At 44.3% G+C, this 20,676-nt stretch overlaps 1 protein-coding gene across 1 annotated transcript; it reads left to right on the forward strand.

The window, feature by feature from the left end:
• The first annotated feature begins 2,288 nt into the window (after positions 1-2,288).
• TOB1 (transducer of ERBB2, 1) lies at positions 2,289-7,899 on the forward strand. The gene is made up of 2 exons (XM_073310531.1): positions 2,289-2,481; positions 5,984-7,899. Exon 2 carries the CDS (start codon positions 6,123-6,125, stop codon positions 7,098-7,100), a length of 978 nt encoding a protein of 325 aa, XP_073166632.1. The 5' UTR covers positions 2,289-2,481; positions 5,984-6,122; the 3' UTR covers positions 7,101-7,899.
• Positions 7,900-20,676: the final 12,777 nt, after the last annotated feature.

Here is a 20,676-nt window from a genome sequence, read left to right on the forward strand (position 1 = left end):
TTGCTCCTGGACAAGTCAGCCCTGTGCCTGGTGTTTTTTCGTGGCAATGCCACTGAATAGGGGAAGTGGGGAGATGGCTACTCCATTCACTGCTTCTTTCTCCCCCCCCCCTTTAATTATTTCCCCTCCAAACTGAAGTTTGACGTATTCCTCCTAGATACTGAATGACCAATCAGATGGTTACTAAGGAGTGAATCTAGCCAATCCGTCATCATTGCTACCTGTGGGCAATATTTTTAGCAGGGAAAAAAAAGAGGAGAAGGAGAAAAAGAAATATAGAAGACAATTACATTCCAATCATCTGGTGTGATCCTGGGTGCTGGTTGTGGCTGCCCCTCCCAAAAACTGGTTTTGAATACTCTGCCCATCCTACTCTCCCTACATTCTGGGGATGTAACTCTCCCCACCCCCCACCCCCAGCAGGGGGTACCAGCTGCAGTGAGCCTGGCCTAGTGTGGCTCATCTGTCACTCCTATAGAAACAGGATCTTTGCCTGCTCTAATCTTTTCTTTTCTCATCCCTTTCCTCCCAGCCTCCTCTCTCTGAGTGACAGTTTTCCTCACCCAATGGCTTTTCAAGGATCACCCTTCCCATCTTCTCTATCCTTCTTTCCCCTCCTCCCCTCCCTCCTTGTCTCCCTCTTCTAACTCCTCCCTCCTGCCTCCCCTCTGACTCTCTTCCTCCTTTCCTCACCCTCCCTTTTCTTCTCTCCCTGCCCCCCCCAGGTGACTCAGTGGCAGTACAGGCTCACACTGATTGGAGGAGGTGACACCAGTGGTGGTGCTAGGCCTTGGCCCTTGGTGACTGACACCTCTGGCAACCCGTAGCAGGACACCAGGAGGTGTGGCTGCTCCCTGCATCACCGCCCCCCCCCATGCCCCATCCATGTGGAGAGGGAAGATAAGGGGTGGAGGGGGCAGGCCCAGCCAGCCCCCTTGCCCTTGAGGTGGCCACAAAGGGGGCTAGGGTGACCCTAGCAGGCAGCTTCTGCAGTAACACTTCTCGGGGCAGCGGAGGGGGGGGGGGTGTATTAACGCTTTACTGTGCCACATTCACCTCACCGGCTCCCTCCCTCCCTAATCGGTTCTCCCCTCCCGCTGCCTTCCAGGGCGCTTCCTTCCCAGGCACCCCAGAGATCATGGGAGTTGTAGTTCCACGCAGGCTGCCTCCATTACTGAAGGGGGTGACCTAGGGTGTTGATGCAACCAGGCTCTGGGAATGGGAGGGGAGAAAGGGGGGGAGGGGGTGAATGAGTTGACGTAGAGGGCGGACACTCCTCCCTGGCCCCTGAGATGGGGGGGATGGGACACAAAGGGAATGGGGGAGGGTATATGGAACTTGGGTGGAAGCACAGGGAGGAGTAGATAGATTTAGGGGGAAGGAGAGAGCTGGGGGGGGGGGGATATACAGGGAGGTCGTAGAGAACGAGATGGGGATGGGAGAGAATGTATGGAGAAGGGGAGGGGATAAAGAGCTAGGAAGAGACGTGGGGAGGATGGGATGCACAGCAGTAGGGATGGGAGAGAGGGGTATATAAGGAGGAATTAGGGGATAATCAAGGGAAAGCAGCAGGGGAAGGAAGGTTACAGGGGGAAGGGAGATGGAGGAGGCAGGGGAATGGCAGGTGAGGAAGGGCCAGGCAGGGCAGTGGGAGGGGGAATAGGGCAGGCGGAATCAATCAAGGTGTGGGAAGGAGGAGCATGGGAGGGGTCAGGCAGAGGTAAGGGAGGAGGGTGGGTGTTGGATGCAAAAGGCAGGTATACGGGAGAGGGAAGGAATAGGCAGGGGGTATAAGGGTTGGGAGGAGAAGGGGCTCAGGAGTGCGAGGGCGTTGAGTGGGACAGACAGGTATATGGGAGAGAGGCAGGGGGTAGCAGTATCAGCAGAGTTGGTAGAAGAAAGGGCCAGGCAGAGTGGTGGGAGGGGGATGGGAGAAGGAGTGGGTAGATGGGTTGGGAGGAGAAGGGGCCAGGCAGGGTGTGAGAGATGGGCAGAGGTGTAGGCAGGGGAAGGGGGTTGAGAGGGAGGGGCAGGCAGGGGGATGGGGGCAGATGGGTTGGGAGGAGAAGGGGCCAGGCAGGGTGTGGGTGTGAGGGATGGGCAGGGGTGTAGGCAGGGGTAGGGGATAGAGAGGGAGGGGCAGCCAGGGGAAGGGCGGGGCAAGGCAGTGCGCTGGGGGCGGGGCGGTGGGAGGGGTAGGGCGGTCATGGCGGTGGGAGGGGCACGCAGGGCACGGCAGCGCGCTGGGGGCGGGGCCGGACGGGGGGGCGGGGCAAGGGAGGCGATATATACGGGCGCAGTGGGAGCCCCCCGCTGGAGAAGGAGTCAAGCTGCTGTGGCGGAGCGCGCCCGTCCCGGGGTGTGAGCAGGGCAGCCCCCCCCCCTCCCCCGCAGCGAGCCGGCTCTCGGACATGGGGCTTCGGCACTGAGACCCCCGCACCTCACTGGGACTGTTTGCACTACCCCCTACACCCACCCCGGGTGAGTACCGCCGCCGGCTCGGGGGCGAGTGCCGGCTGGGCGGGCCCGCTAGGGTCCGGGGCGGGGGAACAGACGCGGTGAGGTGGCTGTGAATGAGGTGCCGGCACAGACCGGGAGGGGCAGTAGAGTGGGGGGGAGGACAGTGGGGGGGTTGGCACACGCGGGGGGGGGAGGGCGGGGGGGAGGGCAGTGGGGGGGTTGGCACACGCGGGGGGGGGAGGGCAGTGGGGGGGTTGGCGCGCGGGGGGGGAAGGGCAGTGGGGGGGTTGGCGCGCGGGGGGGGAAGGGCAGTGGGGGGGTTGGCGCGCGGGGGGGGAAGGGCAGTGGGGGGGTTGGCGCGCGGGGGGGGGAGGGCAGTGGGAGGGCAGGGGGGGTTGGCGCGCGGGGGGGGAAGGGCAGTGGGAGGGCGGGGGGGGTTGGCGCGCGGGGGGGGAAGGGCAGTGGGAGGGCGGGGGGGGTTGGCGCGCGGGGGGGGGAAGGGCAGTGGGGGGGTTGGCGCGCGGGGGGGGGAAGGGCAGTGGGGGGGTTGGCGCGCGGGGGGGGGAAGGGCAGTGGGGGGGTTGGCGCGCGGGGGGGGAAGGGCAGTGGGGGGGTTGGCATGCCCCGGGGGGGGAAAGGGGTGTGGAGCCTGGAGGGGTTGGCACACCCCTGGGGGGGTGTTGAGAGTGGGGATGGCACAGCCCCATGCAGGAGGGTTGTGGAGCTGTAGAGAAGGGTTGGCAGAGCCCCGTGAGGGGGAGGGCTTTGAAGCCAGAAGGGGGGGTGTTGTCATGGCCCCGTGGGGGGTGAGGGCTGTGGAGCTGGGGTTGGGGTGTTGGCACAGCCCTGTGTGGGGGGGGGTGGAGCTGGGGGGGTTTAGCACAGCCCAGTGGAGCTGGGGGGGGTTGGCTTGGCCCCATGGGTGGGAGGGCTATGGAGCCAGAGTTGCGGGGGGTTGGCACAGCCTCGTGCGGAGAAGGGCTATTGAGCCGGAGTGGGGGTGGTTGGCACATTCTGGGGGGGGGCTGTGGAGCAGGAGTGGGGGGGGTTGGCACAGCCTCGTGTGGGGAAGGGCTATGGAGCTGTAGTGGGGGGGTTTGGCACGGCCCCGTGTGGGGAGGGGCTGTGGAGCCGAGCTGGGGGGGGTTGGCACAGACCCATGGGGGAGAAGGAGCAGGACCAGGGAAGTGGGATTGGAACAGGCCTATGGGGGAGGGGAATTGACCCAGCCCTGTGGGGGGGGTGGGGATCGGGGCAATGAGAATGTGGGTAGGGCCTGACACAATTGCATAGAGGTACTTCGGTCAGTGGCAAAGCCATGGGTGCGAGGACCCTCCCAAAGGGGGTTCATTTTACACATCATGGTTCAGAGGAGTGAGTTTTGCATAAACTGACTCGTATATATCGTTGTGCTTGGGCATTTTAACCAGCACTAACAGCCTTTAGGGCTCTGCCTAATCAAGCAAAGGTTGAGGGGTGTCACTGGGAGTGGGGTACACAGGAGAACTGGGTATTGGCCTTGTTAGTGCAGGAGAGAGTGCCTGGCTTATCCCCTTTCTCTCCAGTCATCCCTCTTCCCCTTCATTTTGTCTCTTGTGGGCTCAGAAAATGCTCTTCCTCCTTCTCTTGCTGCTGCTGCTGGTAGAGCTCCCAGGGCTGTGAGCAGAAATCTAATGAGACCCAACTGTCTGGTTATGTAACTCCCCACACAGTGCTTAAGGCTCTTGTTTTTAACCCCCACTGCCATTGCCATTAGAATAATTAACATGCTTAGATACCTTAGAAATGTCATCCTCCTTTTAAAAAAACAAAACACCTGTTTGCAGTGTTCAAGCTGTTTGGTTTATTCAGTTGCTTGTACCACGGCTCAATTTTGGGGCTTATAAGAATTTGTAGTTTCTGCTCGGTGTTTTTGAGAATCATTTTATCCTAAAGGACATTGGGAAGGGGAGATGAAACAGATGGATTAATAAATCATTTTTAGTGTCCCTTTTAACTACCCCAATCAACTTTTTCCATACTGAATTAGTCCCCTTTTGTAAATATCTTCTGTTTGCCCTTGATCTTTCCTTATCCCCGCCCAGTGCTGATCCAGCAAATGTTTAAAGGTCGCCTTATCATACAGCCTCTCAGGCTGTTCCCATATCATGTTTGAGGGGGGAGATTAAAGGAGGCTTTAAAAATGGGGTTAAATTTTGCAAAACTACCCAATTGGGGCAGGATATAAAAAGGGATTGCAGAATTTGGAAATTGGCTTTGACTTTTCCAGTTCCTTAATGACTGATTTACTAAATTTTGTAAATTGTCATGCTGTGCCAAACAAAAAACTTTTAGGTAAAATACTGCTGTAGGTGTTAACTCAAAATGTATTGTTTTTTTGCTTAAGCTATGATTGAAACTCCATCTTTAAATCAGACTGTTATACTAAGGTATTGCAGGATTTTCAGTAGCAAGGCATGTTATTTTACATATTGCTCTTGTCCCTTGTTTTAACTGTATATTTATGTGAACTTCTGTTATACCCTTAATGAAGGAGTGACTTCCATGGCTCCATTTTATATACAGTATAAAATCTGAAGAGGGAGAGAGGCAATCTCATGAAAATGAGGATTGACCCTATTGGCTATAATAGCTTTATAAAATTCCCATATATGTTGATTTGTTTTAAAATGTGCATTTAGCTGATATTTAAGCAGTTTTTATAGAAGATGAAAATTTTTGAACCAGTAGATAGGAATGGATTCATTGACCATTACTACCAGCCATAATTAAGACTGAAAATGTGTATTTGCTGTATTGTGTGTGCACAATGTGTGTTTAAAGTATTCTTATAATAGTTCTAGAGGGAGAGGAAAAGAATACCTGTCCTTGGTCAGTAGACACTTTTTTCAGTTGTATTTTCCATCAAATGCACAGTTGGTGCAGGTGTTTGGCTTTGACTTAAAACGATATATGTGGCATAGTTAAATTATACAAGTGCCAAAATGCATCTAAAACAACCAGTAGATATTTTTTTAGTATATCTGTAACTTAAAGCCCAACTGATATGTTTGCAAACCTTAAAATGAGAACTGGTTCTTTGACTGAGACCTTTTACACTAAATTAATAGCTTGGTGCTAAATTTTGCAGCTGAGTTCTATAAATCACCCAGAATAGGGGATTGGTAATTGAACCCCTGACAGGCCTGGCACGGTTAGCATTGCTATGACGTCCTAGACACACACTTGCTGCTTTGCAAATAACTTAAGGGCTGAACTGCAAGCTCAAATGATTTTGAAATGACTTATGCTGTACTCATTAAACACCTTCCTAATGCATCTTCCATAGTATTGTTTATAAGTTCTGCAGAATGTATTTGAGGTCCTCCGTTTTAACTGTCATGTTCATAGGCAATATGTTACAAATGTCTTCTGATGGGAAATAACCTATTCTAGATAGAGTGAGAGACCAAAATATTAGGCTTTGGAGCCTGATCTTACGCTTTCCTTATTTGGATATATTTGCTTTTGTTTTTTCTTAAAGGAACAAGAACACTCAAGGTGAAAGGATAATAATCTACTAGAATCAGCACTTTGAATGAAATTTTGTTTCCCTGTGGCATCTTGAACACTTTTTTTTTCTTTGGGTTTTGAAACAGACATTAAACTTTGGCATAGCAGCTATGCAGGTTGAAATCCAAGTAGCACTCAATTTTATTATTTCATATTTGTACAATAAGCTTCCCAGACGACGTGTCAACATTTTTGGTGAAGAGCTTGAAAGACTTCTTAAAAAGAAGTATGAAGGGCACTGGTATCCGGAAAAGCCATACAAAGGATCAGGGTATAGATGTATACATGTAGGGGAGAAAGTGGACCCAGTCATAGAACAAGCATCCAAAGAGAGTGGTTTGGACATTGATGATGTTCGCGGCAACCTGCCTCAGGATCTTAGTGTTTGGATTGACCCATTTGAGGTTTCATATCAAATTGGTGAAAAGGGACCAGTGAAAGTGCTTTATGTGGATGATAATGAAAATGGATGTGAGTTGGATAAGGAAATCAAGAACAGCTTTAACCCAGAGGCCCAGGTGTTCATGCCAATTAGTGACCCGGCATCTTCAGTGTCTAGCTCTCCTTCTCCTCCCTTTGGTCACTCTGCTGCTGTGAGCCCAACTTTCATGCCCCGCTCCACTCAGCCTTTAACCTTCACCACTGCCACATTTGCTGCCACCAAGTTTGGCTCGACCAAAATGAAGAATAGCGGCCGTAGCAACAAGGTCGCCCGCACTTCTCCCACCAACCTTGGCTTGAATGTCAATGACTTGTTGAAGCAGAAAGCCCTTTCCTCCTCCATGCACTCGCTCTATGGGCTTGGCCTAGGCAGTCAGCAGCAGCAGCAGCAACAGCAGAAGACTTCTGCCCTTTCTCCTAATGCAAAGGAGTTCATTTTCCCTAACATGCAGGGTCAAGGTAATACCAGTAGCATATTTCCTGGTGACAGCCCCCTTAACCTCAGTCCTCTCCAGTACAGTAATGCCTTTGATATGTTTGCAGCCTATGGAGGTCTAAATGAGAAGTCTTTTGTTGATGGCTTGAATTTTAGCTTAAACAACATGCAGTATTCTAACCAGCAATTCCAGCCTGTTATGGCTAACTAAAAATAAAACAAAAATGAAATTCAAATAAATCCTATTGTACAAGTTCAAATGCACGTACCCAAGGGTGTATCTTTTTTCCACTTCTTGAGACTTTTTTAAAGCTTGTAGTATGAATACATTCAAGCTTGGTTAGATAAATACAACATGCATCTTTTTTCATTTGCCAGCCAAGCACAAAGTTATTTTATACTGACTGTACGTTAAAAAATATACTCAAAATATGGCCTCTTACAGTATTTAAGATATAGCAAGGACATGGCTGATTTTATATATATATATATATATATATATATATATATAAAAAGAGGCACTAATAAGTGGGTTTATTGGTCTTTTTCTAATTGTATAATTTAATTTAGTACAAAGTTTGTAAAATATCAGAGTATATATATTGTTTCTACAACATGGTATTGCATTTATATCTTTTTACTACAGTGATCTGTGAGAGCTGCAGCAGCTTCATGTTGTATTTTTTTTACTGAAATTGTAAAATATCCATCTTAGACATCAATTATTCTAAAAAAAAATTTAAAGTGTACAGAATATTCCTTAGTGGTGGAATTAAAATGTACGAAATATTTGCTTTTTTCAAAAAGAAACACAAATTGTATTTTCTGTTAAAGTTTAAAGATTTTTGCTATATATTATGGAAGAAAATGTAATCGTATATATTAATTTTGTACCTACATTGTGCAATACTTGAAAAATGGTATAAAAGTATTTTGAGTCAGTGTCTTACATGTTAAGAGGGACTGAAATAGTTTATATTAAGTTTGTATTAAAATTCTTTAAAATTAAATGGCTGTTGTGGTCTTTGTTTTAGTATTGTGCTGAGCATAAGAGCACTGCAGTTATTGTGTTGTAAATGCTAATGATGCAAAAAGGTCTGACTCAGTGCATCACAAAGGAATGATGGAAAGTGGTTGCTCTACTTGACACACCGCGATAATAGGTTGCTTTACCTAAAATAGTTCTTGCAAAGCACACAGCTTGATTAAGTACTTGGCTAGCATTATTTGAACAAACATTCACAAACAAGTTTTCCATATGTGCAGTCATTTACAACTGGATCAGATGGTGGTTTTTTTAGTTTACCCTTGAGAATTAAGATTACAAGTTTTTTTTAATGTTGAGTTACTGTGTGATATGACATATCTAGAAAGGACTCAGGTATTGCAGTGAAATTCACTTCCCATGTAATCTGAGTGGATGTGAACTATTATCTCTAGAGGTCATAGACCAATACGTCAGCATTATGTTTCTATGTTAAGAAGTAATAGCTCAAAGTAGAGTGAATAAAATTTTTGATTTACAGTCAAACTGATTCTTAAACTTTCATCTTATAATCTATTTAAAAAATTAATGTAACTACAGTATTTGACAATGAATAAGTTATATTCCAGAAATAGATGGAACAGCTGCTGTTCTAATTTACTGGGCTTCCAAAGCATGAACATTTTACTTGAGTTATCCATATGAGTGTCTGGAAGAAAATTCAGAGGCTGTTAGACTAGCCTGCTGCCTTGAGCTGACAAAACAGGTTAACTGACAGAATATTTTGGAGGTATTTTCCCCATTCTTGCATGTTCTTTTGAGCACTGATGCTCATTGATTTTATTGAGGGGTACTGGAACTGTCTTGCATTATTTTTAATCCTTAAAGCAGCTAACAGAATCAACAGTTTGTTCAAACTGCCCACTGTAATTCTAGTTTTACAATGGGAGCAAGTTAATGGAACTATAATTGACAGTATAGTGCCTCATATTAAAAATCCATTTTAAGCTAAAACTCGATAGTTAAATTTGTCTGAACCTTGATTTTTCTAAAACCGGCCTTTGTGAATGGGGCTTGGTCCTAGCCCACTTGAGTTTACAAGACTTAGGCACAAAATCACCACATGGTTTGGTTTGAGAAGAAGAGTCTAGCTTTTTCTAGGAGTAGCCAAGTACAGTACTGGAAGTAAAAACAAGGTGAGGTGTTTGGCCTGCAGTGGAGAGAATGGGGCTATGAAGAAGTATTGGGCTAGCAAAGGGATTTGTCAGAGATGCAGGACTGACAATGCTATCCTAAGTCCCATGATGACTAAAGTTCAAACACAGCAATAGTGTGTGTGGTTTTTTTAGGCGTTCATTCCTCCTTGTGTTTAACTAGCTTGTTTGTATTGAGTTCACCATCTGGCTTACCTTGACATTAATCAAGCAACAATGAACAAGTATAAATGAAATTCTACAGCTTAGTATCCAGTTTTAAATTAAGGTTTTTATTTTAAAAAGGAAGTACCTACCTCTGAAAGGTGTTCAAATTCAAATCTGGAAAATGTCAAGTAAATAATACCCTGAAAAATACACTCTTTAACCTAATAATGCTGTTATGTTGTTGGTGTTCATGTGTCTAGACTTAATTGTTTAAAAAAAAAATTGTCCAAACATTCAGCCTGGATGATGATGATTATCTGAGCTCTCTAAGACTAAGGTGGGGAGATGTGCAGCTGGTTTAGGAGGCTTGGATAACTGGGATCATAATATATAGTCCAGAGATTTTTCATTCCCCATGTTTTAAATAGGTGATCTTTCCTATTACAGGCTATTGGGTTTCTTCTTTCATTGCTTATCCTCTGCCCATTCCAAGTCATTCACTTTCATAGTATCCATCTCTGGTGTTTTATAGATGTAGGATGATACCAGGTGAGGAATAATCTGCAGGAAGGAGAGACCCTTTTTTAAAAATCTGGTATGCGGCCTATTTTATTCACTTAGTTGATCATGCACTAAAGTCTTGGAGTTCAATGTTGCCTCAAACATTTCCATTGCAACATTCTGTCCTAAATGAGTGCCAAGTAAATCTTCTCCTGTTCAGTTTACACATACCCAGTATTCTCCCATCACAGAAATACTTCCTTGTGAATACAGGGAGAGAAGTGGCCAAAAGGTATTGGGAGGGGGAAAGAATTTGCCCATGTAAGCAATTTCTTCATATTTTTTCTTCTGAACGTGCAATTTATTCCTTTAAAATCTCCAGTGTTTAACTTCCAACGATGCCTTTGACACCAAAGAAAGGGGCAAAAATGTAAGTCTGCTTCTTTCCTCTATGCATGAGTAATTCCTGCTCTTCCTTTGAGATACTGCACAACACAAGTTGAAAAAAAATTCCCATGTCCTACTGTTAAAATCTTAAACCAATCCAAAGTAATAAACTCCTTAGAACTAAGTTTTTTATAAATTGTGCAGGCTTGTAATTGTCTTGATTTTTGGATTGAATATGCACTAATTAATAGTTGTATAATCACCATTTGTGACATTTAAGTGCAATTTATTTTAATAGTCCCTTTATAAAATACTGGCAGGCTGTACATATTTTTCTATGATCACACAGCCATAAAATATGTGGAGATACAAAGCACCTCCCCAAGCAGAAAATAATGCAGGCATTGCACATGTGATACTTGTATCCTTGCTCAACTAGAATAGAATCTTTTGTTATGGACAACAGATTGTAGGACTTCATCGCAAGATCAAGCAATGAAGATTAATCTGATGTGTGGAGATAAAAATAGAACACCCATCCTCACATATTAGTAGGAAATCTCAATTACTCTAAATAATTACCCATTTTGCCATCCCTGTCCTTCAGATTGAGCACTTGGTGTGTCTTTATTTAGATCAATGTTGTCCTTGTATTGTACAACTGGGACCAGAGTCTGATGGCAGTTACCCCGGTGTAAACCTGTACTGTATCAAAGTATGTGAAATAACTCCAGATGTACTGGTGTTATCTCCACTGAAGTTACAGGAGCTGCTGTGGTGTAAATGAGATCACCCACTGCTAGAGTATCATGTGCTGCAAAGTAAAGGGCATTCTGCAGTATGGCAGTTTGAGCTATGGCATTTTTTCACTCAGCTCCTTAGGGGTGCTTTAGAACTGATTTTTGTTTTACTTGCACTCTTTTCTCAATCTCATGTGTTTTTTTTTAATGACTTTAGTTCATTTCAAATATCTAGCATTTTACTTTCCATTACTTAACATAGTGTTAACTCAGATTAAATTTGTAGTTTAAATAGAGCCTAGTGACAAAGAGCTGAAGTAAGATTATTGTTGCACAGCACAGCAGTCAGGAGCAAATCCTGTCCTAGCCTTCAGGCTCTCAAAGGCTGCCTTTGATACACAAGGTGGAGAATGATTTGAGGGGTGAGGGTGCACACCCCTTTATGCAGTGTGAAGCAAAGCTCTACGGTCCAACTGTATGGCAAGGGTGTGCAGGCCCAGTATGAGATGGATACAGACTCTACTCCCCAGATCTTCCATGGTGGGTTTTGGCGATGGAGTAGGTTGTGGGGGCTGCTGCAGGAGGATTTCCTTCTGCCCCCAAATATCTGCTTGGCTCAGTTACTTGGGCTGGGCACGGTATTTTCCCCTTATAATGTGAATCTGTTCCTGTTAAAATCAATTGCAAAACCCCAGTGGCAATAGGTTCAGGACCGTAGCGAGTATCCAGCATGACCATCCTTAATTTTCTTTTAACTTTACGACAAGCCTACATAATATTTTTGTCTTTTAAAAATAAGCTTTTAGGCTGGGGCTTGGCAAGAATTCCTCACATTTTACTTGTGTTTTTTGTTTGTGCAATAACTCAAAATGAATAAAGGTCTGAAGCCTTTATTTTATTAAATGAATCTTGGTTAATAAATTTTAGCCACAAGGTCTTTAAAAGATTCTGACGATAAACCTACAATTTCAAGGTTTATAGTGGAAATTCTGGCATAAATGTAAGTGTTCTACAGAATTTCATAATGAAACTAGAACCTAGTGGGGAAAATATTTTTCAGGACAGAATTTCATCCCATTTAATAGTATTGTAAATGGAGAAATAATGTTGAGGGCATTTTTTAAAAGTTAATTTAAGAAATTGCTGCACATTTTTGCAGAGTTTTTGATTTTGTCATTGAAAATATTTTTGATTTAAAAAGTTACAGATTCTAACATTGGAAAGGAGCATTATGATCATTTAGCCAAAGAACCTCATCCTATAATTTCTGCATCAAGCTACTGCATATCTTTTAAGAGATGCTGTATAAATAGGACCCTCTCAAATTCATCATGACCATGAAAAATGCGTCATGGACTGTGAAATCTGGTCTCCCCTTCTAACCTCTGCCAAAGTTGGTCTTGTGTGTGCTTTTACCCTATACTACACAGATTTCAAGGGGGAGACCAGCATTTCTCAAACTGGGGGTTCTGATCCCAAAAGGGGTTGCTGCGGGGGGGTTGCAGTATTGCCACCCTTACCTCTGTGTTGCCTTCAGAGCTGGGTGGCTGGAGGGCAGCAACTGTTGACTGGGTGACCAGGTCTGAAGGCAGCACCCCACCAGTAGCATTTTTAAAATCCTATGACTGTGAAATAGACCAAAATGGACCATGAATTTGGTAGGACTCTATGTGTAAAGCTACCTTATCCAAATGATTTATTTTGCATTTTTGCAAAATTGCTATTTACCAGTGACTTTTCCTTTCACAATACAGTAAATATAAAAGGTATTCCTGCTTTTTTTGTATAGCGTAGGATCAGACAAAAGTAAGTATCAAATGTGAGCAAACAGAATAAATTTGCAATAAATGTGACACAAAGCATTTATATAATTTGACAGAACAACAAACTTGGCCAGCTGCACAAAGGCAATGAACAGTTGTTAGCTGAGACAGACTAGTGCCATCAATATTGTAGCAAATGTTTAAAAAAAATCAAATCAGTAAGTTTAAAATCAGATTAACTTGTAGCTGATGGGTTTAGGAACTAGTAATGGCAGACACAAGCTTTCATTTTTAAGTCTATCTCAGTCCAGTCCAGGATGATAGCGTTTAAAAAGTCACGTTTGAGGTATCTGTGAAATGAGGTTAGAGGCTCATTGGCATAGCAGGATGTGGAAGATTCCATAACTGATGCCTAGTTATGTCACTTGGATAAAGGATCTAACTCTTTTGGGCTGAAATCCAGCAGCTTTCACCAGCACAATTCTCCTGATTTTTAGTTTTGCTAAGAAGGAGATTCAGCTCATTTGCTAATCATACAGCTACTCCGTGGTGCTGGAACAATTTTTATAGTGGGGGTACTGAAGGCAGAAACCATGTATTCGGGTTGTTAGTAGTACTTCAAGCCAGGAGATGCGCCAGTACCTCTTGTTCCAGCACATATGCAACTATTCAGACAAGAAGTTACTAGGTGGTATGTCACATGACTTCTTGGGGACTCTAGCCATTGTTGTTACAGTATCTTCCAATCCATTCTGAAATCAATAGTGTGAACCAAGGGGGATATGGCACTCTGTGAATAAAGAGGGAATTGAGTGGCATGGTAGATACAGCAAGCCAGATCCTCAGCTGGTATAAATTGTTGTAACTAGAGTTGCCAACCCTCCATGATTGTCTTGGTGTCTCCAGGAATTAAAGATTAATCTTTAATTGAAGGTTATGTCATGTGATGAAAGCTCCAGGAATCCCTCCAACCAAAATTGGGAACCCTAGTTGTAGCTCCACTGACTACAATTGATTTGAACTATAATGATAATCCACATGTTGAGGATCAGTCCCGCATACACAAAGGGACCCACCTCCTATATATTCCTTTCCATTTTATTTCACATAATCTTAGGCTGCTGCACAAAATAGCTTTCGGTGTGGCCAGACAGCCACGGTAGATGATTACCCCTGGCTGCTATAGCAAAGTCACATGGCCAACAGTCTAGTACTTTGTCTGTGCCACTGCTTTGGTGGAAATGTTTAATAATAAAAAAAAAAAAAAAAGCTATGACTAGCAAACCATCCAGTTGCATTTCTGCAATATCAAGTAACCAAACAACTAGTTGTTAAATCAGCTGTTTGCACCAACATGGGACCAAATCAGAGTTCACTTTAGAGCTCTGATACCCTAGACTATTCTATTAATGTTTCAGTAATAAATACCTCCGTTTGTATTCCTAGTTTTGAAGCAGATGAAGCAAACTGACAGTTCAGCACTCTTTTTTCATATCATCAGCAAGTTGATTTAAATTGAGTGTACAATGTTGGCTGCATTCCTTTTACAAGCAGCATAAAAACTTTGCTAAATTGAAGTGCCAGAATTGTAAAATCCTGCTGAAGTGATTGTTTCCAGAAAACAGTAATGGGAATAGTTAACACTGTTACTGTGGCAGCATGTGTGGCTTTTGTCCTGCTGGCTTTATTTTAGTGCAGGTAGTAAGGAGGTTTGCATTACAGAAGGGAAAAATATTTAAGACTTATATAGATAAACTGCATTCCTTTTGGCAGTATGAGTTCTTTACCTCACTGATAAAATATGATTGGTGTGCACAACTGAGAACAGGTGTAAAATATTTTTAGAAAAACCTTGGCATATAATGCAGACCACTACCCCTTTTTCCTATATTCTTATTTTTATTAAAAAATAACTCATGGAATATTGATGTTTGTAGATTTTATGGAACTTGCCGTGTTTTACTGTGTATATTTGATGATATCTGTGAGACTTCATCAGAGTAACTGAGACTGGGGTGACCTCTCCTCCTCCAGTTGTTCACCGTGGCTATTTTAAAACTAACTTGTTATCTACATGCCTTCATACTGTTTACATAACTGCATTTTCTTTTCTCCATTCCCAAGAAGAACGCTAAAGGAGAACAGTGACACCTTGGATGGAAGCTAATTGTTGGAGTTAGCTCAGCATCCATATCAGTTTCTATGAGTGGGTTATGATGTCAACAGATCTGGGCAATGCATTTAAGTTCCTTGACCTCATAGACCTTAAGGTCAGAAGGTACCATGCTGATCATCTAATCTGATCTCCTGTACGTCTCAGACCACAGAATCTCACCCAACTGCTCCTGTAATAGACCTATCACCTCTGGCTGAGTTACGGAAGTCCTCAAATCATGATTTAAAGACCTCAAGTTACAGAGATTCCACCATTTACTCTAGTTTAAAACAGCAAGAGACCTGGCCCCATGCTGCAGAGGAAGGAGAAAGCCCCCTGGCTGTCTATCAATCTGACCTGGGGGAAAATTCCTGCCCAACCCTGAATATGGCGATCAGGTGAATACTATGCATGAAAGCAAGACCCACCAGCCAGACACCTGGGAAAGAATTCTCTGTAGTAATGCAGAGTACTTCCCAGCTAGTGCCCCATCTCTGGCTGTTGGGGATTTATGCTACTAGCAGTCACCGATAGGCCACACGCCATTGTAGGTAGTCCCATCATACCATCCCCTCCATAAACTTACCAAGCTCAGTCTTGAAACAAGGTAGGTTTTTTGCCCCCACTGCTCCCCTTGGAAGGCTGTTCCAGAACTTCACTCCTGTTTAACAATACATTAATTCCCAGCTCTTCCACTCAAATGTCTTCTCTTGCTTCTCTGCCTCTCCCTCCCCACCCCAGTAAGGATCTGCTCCTCTGGTGCTCCTCTCATGCAGTAACTGATCTCCAGTTGCTCTGCTTCACTAGGATCACTTAACCTGCGACTCTGGAGGACATCCAGACCTCTTTTACACTCCATTTCATCCCATTCTCATCTCTTAAAACCAAATGTCCTGCCAGCCCCACGCATCCATATCAGAAACTGTTTCAACTCCGACTAGTAGCCTCAGCAAGAGGCCTGGCATTAACTGGCCCAGGGAGCCTGAGCCACACTCTCATCCCATTTCCTCCAAGTTGAGGCACAGTGGACTTTCGTTTCTCAGCTGTTGAGAGAGCATCCAGTCACCAGCACTCCCCTCAGTAAAAACAAAGCAAGCTTATAAGGATAATACATGGCAAGCGTGGTAGAGTTAAGGTATGTACAGACATGAGTGCTCTGTATGTCACTGATATAAAGCCCAAGTGCACTTGATGTCTTAGAGCTCCGGGGCTGGTGGCTCAGAGCTCTGGGGTCTCCCCACCCCCTGCTCCGGGTCGGAGCTCCGAGTCCCACCACGGCAGCTGGGAGCTGCGGGAGCCCCCACCACCCATGGTGGCTCAGAGCTCCAGGGCCCCCACCGGCTGACCACTCCAGCCTTGCTGCCCCGGGGCTGAAGTGGAAAATGTCACAGACATAATCTTAACCTTACGTATAAATGAAAGGGCCTGTTCAAGTATCTGTGAGTTCCCTATTAACAGGGTGACCAGATGTTCCGATATTTGGGGCTTTGCCTTATATAGGTGCCTATTACCTCCCAACCCCTGTCCCAATTTTTCACAGTTGCTGTCTTGTCACCCTACCTATTAATGCTGAGACAAATCAAGGGAGGCAGTGTGGCATAGGGGATAGAGCACTGGACTGGGACTCAGGAGCCCTGGATCTACCATTAGCCTGTTGGATGACCTTGGGTAACCCAATTCACCTCTCCTGTTCCTCTGTTTCCCCATCTGTAAAATGTATATAATGGTACTGACCTCTTGTGTAAAGCGTTTTGAGATGTACTGATAAAAATTCTATATAAGAGCTTAGTATTATATTATTAGTACTTTTCTGCCATCAGTAGTGACCTTGTATTGACCTTGTCCAGTTTTCTAAATACCCAGTACATTTCCTCAGAGGCCAACCTGGCATTCTCTGCTTTCATCTCCTTTAAGTTTTATGGCCTTTGATGGTCTATTTTGCATCCTGCAGTTCAGCACATTAAGATGACTTTTAATGTTCAAAACAAGAAATGCACAAAATAAGCAAAGCACTTGACTTCCATCTTTTGTCATGTGCAAGAGCCTGACTCATCCACCAGTGGAGCAGGAAAGCTCCCACAGTAGCAGGATCTGACACGTTGTCTGTTGTGTACCTATATTTATGAGCATTTGTGTATGTGCATGCATGCACCTTTACGTATATAAGTGTAGCAACCTGTATGGAACTTGGAGGGAGGAGCACAGATTACAGGAGGGAAGGGCTTGGAGGAGGTATCATGAAGTTAGTCTGTATGGACATGGCTTGAATGCTAACTGCAGCTGCAGCATCTCTGTAAACAGTTCTCTTAATAAAGAGCCAATTTAGTTTAAGAAACATGGAGATCTCATGTTTTTACCTAGCATGTACTACATGAAACAATAAGTACAAATATTTCAAGATAAATTGCGTGAAACTCGTGCACCAGCATATATACTGAAAACACCTCCAGACAAATCAAAGATTAGACTCACACGAACATTTTGCAGAGTAAAGGGAAAAATAAAAAACCTTGTGACTTATATGAGATTCTTAAGGTGTTGCCCCACATGTGGGCACAGAACAGGGAGTCAGGACTCTTGAGTTCTATTGCTGGCTCCGCTATTACCTCCCTGCATGATCTTAAGCAAGGTATTTGGCCCATTGTCAAAAGTTGCCTATGATTTTTGGGCATCCAACTTGAACCTGATTTTCAGAAGTGCTGGGCACCCTCAACTCCTGTCAAAGTCAATGGGAGCTGCGGGTTCTCAGCCACTCTCAAAATCAGATATTTAAAGCATCTCAGACTGGGTATCTCAAAATCATGGCATGCAAAATCAGAGTCCAGATTTGAAAATGTTACTCATCTGGAGGTAATGCCTGCTTTACAGGGATTTGTGAATCTCACATTACAGAGTCACAGAGTTTAATGCCAAAATTAGTCCGAAGTATTACAGCCCACATAGAGGCAGAGACTAGGAGGGACCAAGGTGCACCAACGCCTGAGGCCCGCTGCAAAGGCAGGAATTGATAAATTGATAAAGTCAGATATATCCGGATGATCCTGGCAAATGATCAGGATCATACTACAGAGGAAGCTGAAAAAACCCCAAGGTCACTGCCAGCCTGACCCAGGAGAAAATTTCTTCTCGTCCGCACATCTGGTGATCAGTTATGCCCTGAGCAGGTGAGCAAGATCCAGCCAGCTAAGCGCCTGAGAGAGAAGCTAATTGGTGCCATTGCAGAGTCCTGGTCCATCCCATCCACTATCCCATATCCAGCTGTGATCATATCTGATACTTCAGAGGAAAAAGGAGGGGGGAAAACCTTCCTGACCTCTGCAGGTGATAAGCTAAAGCCCTGAAGCATGAGATTTGTAAAGTGCTTTGAGCTTCTTGGATGAAAGGTGCTGTTTACCTTAAGCACAATTTCTTTAGTGTGCAATGCATGATGATTATGGCCGCAAGTTTGTCACAGAAGGGAAAAAAGTTACAGACTGTGATTTTCCCATTGGTCCTGGGTTTTTGTGTGTCCCTGACTCACCCCACAGCAGTGGCTCTTGAGGCTCCTGTCATGGGGCTGGGCCTGGCTCCCTGCTCCAGATGTTGCAACCCTGCATGTGTGGTTGCATTGCCACTCAGGTTTGGCCCAGTTGCCCCTCCATATGACAAGGAGCTGAGCAAATGCTAAAGAGCTGTGTGACCTGGCACACAAGGTCACAAATTACAATGCCCAAAGTTGAGAGCCAGCCCTAGCCTGTGGTATGCAAGAGCTGTTGCTGTCTGCACTCAAGGTAAGTGTGGGGTAGACTCACTCTCAAGATCCCTCCCCTCCCCACATCGGCTGGGTTGGGATTCAGGTTGCAGTGCCATGGCAAAGGGGTCTGCTGGAGGTAGTCCGTTCCCCCTCATTTGGCAGAGCTTTTTTTCTTTTTCTTTTCTTTTTTTTTTTTTTTTAATAAAAAATCATGGAGAGGTCTCTAAGCCTGTGACTTTTACAAAATTTATCATGACTGCTCCAAGATTTTTGATAAAAGATGCTGTAACAAATCTGCAGTCCTAATGATGATATTCCCTGTTAGTTCATTAGACCATTACAATGCTGTCCTTAAAGACTCATCATTTCAGTATTGCCAGCCAATTAAAAATCACGATAAAGCCCTGCAAATCATCAGATTATTTTAACCATCATGAGATTAAAAAAAAATTTAGGAGGCATTCAGTCTGGTTCTAACCTTTGTGCCTTTTGGGCCTTTCTCTAATATGTTTATATGCTTAACTGTTCTTTCTTCCATCTGGTTATTCTTGCATGTTTCAAATCATCCAGCTCTCCTTCTTTTCCCCTCTCTGGATTTTATGCCGCCTTCAATGCCTCCTCCCTCTCTTCCACAAATTCTTTCCTAAGTATCACTCCTTTTACTTAAAAAGAAAAGGAGTACTTGTGGCACCTTAGAGACTAACCAATTTATTTGAGCATGAGCTTTTGTGAGCTACAGCTCACTGTTTCCGAAACCAAGCCCCTCTCCCCATACCACACTAGCTCCATAATTTGTGCCTGAGCACTTACAGTTTGTACTAGTTTTGTCTGAGCTGGACTGTAAACTCCTCAGAGCAGGGATCTTCCTCTGTTTTCAGAGCCCTGTGTACACCTCAGCAGGTCTATTAGGGAAGACACAGAGAAGTGAACAAACACTCCTCAGTAATCTGTGCTCTCGTTAACACCGTTCAAGGAACAAATGCTGCAAGAATGACTGTTATAAGCAATACTGTTTACATGATATAATTAATTAATCACATAATCATGCTGTAATAATTGCTTGTATTTATATAACCCCTTCCATCCCAGAGCGTCCCAAAGCACTTTGCAAACAGATTCACAAACTATATATATGGGGATTACGATACCAACTACTGAAATGCAGCCATCTTGTGGGTGAAATGCAGCAATACAGAGCAACGTGATAACAGTTTCTGACAGGAAGTGAAGTTAACTATATCTACTTGGAACTGCTGGAGTGAATTTAGAGAGTCAAAATATAGCTATTCACTACTGGTATTTGCCTAGGACACTGAGGTTAATGCCCCTCCTCTTAAAATGAGTTTTGGTGAAGGATTTTTTAATAAGAGGTCAGGGTTTGGTTTGAGATCTCATTTGAATTTGGTATTTTGATTGATGCACAAGCTGCTTCCTCATGCTTAAACTTCGGACTGTGGTTCCTGTGCTGAAATAGGAGATGAGCTATGTATAAGAGGAGTGGGGATGATATGTGAAGTAGACTTGACTCTGACGTGCCCCAAAATTCAGGGTATTTGGATTGAATATCCTCATGCGGCCCATTATAGAGGTAGGCCTAAACCATGCTGTTCTGATCCAAATCCAACATTCCTGGGCTTTAGCTCTGGAATCCTTATATCTGCATTTGCTTGAACAAAAGGGTTCATTTTAACTGGGTGCACTGGGAGAGGCTCTCTTTTCACTTGATTCCCAGTTGGCTTTCTGGAAACTAGCTGTGCTAGAGTACTCAGCTTTGAATAACTTTGGAGAGTGTCCCTCTATAGGGCATTGTTGCGTCAGATATTTTTGTCATTTATCAGATGTAATTAGCTATATTTGCTAGCAACAAGTCATCCAGTAGCTAGAACAGGGTTGTTTTTTGGAAGGCGGTGAGGATCATATAACTCTTTCATAGCCAGATGGAAAATGCCCATAGCTGTTGGCATTTGTCAAATTACTGCTGTAATTATCTGTTTGATCCATAGACTCTTCTTTCACTCCCCACTCGTGCTCCTGGACTCTAATCCTGGATCATATTCTTCAGCCTTCTTTGTAATTCCATTTATTTTAGGGGTTTGAAATCAGATGGGCAGCAAAGACTGAATAATCTTCTAACAGCTTTTTCTTTCTTTACATATTTTTTT

Source organism: Lepidochelys kempii, chromosome 14 (genome assembly GCF_965140285.1).
Source record: "Lepidochelys kempii isolate rLepKem1 chromosome 14, rLepKem1.hap1, whole genome shotgun sequence".
Taxonomy (NCBI): Eukaryota; Metazoa; Chordata; order Testudines; family Cheloniidae; genus Lepidochelys; species Lepidochelys kempii.

Coding starts and splice junctions, on each gene's coding strand:
- TOB1 (XM_073310531.1), top strand. CDS start 6,123: ATGCAGGTTGAAATCCAAGTAGCACTCAATTTTATTATTTCATATTTG.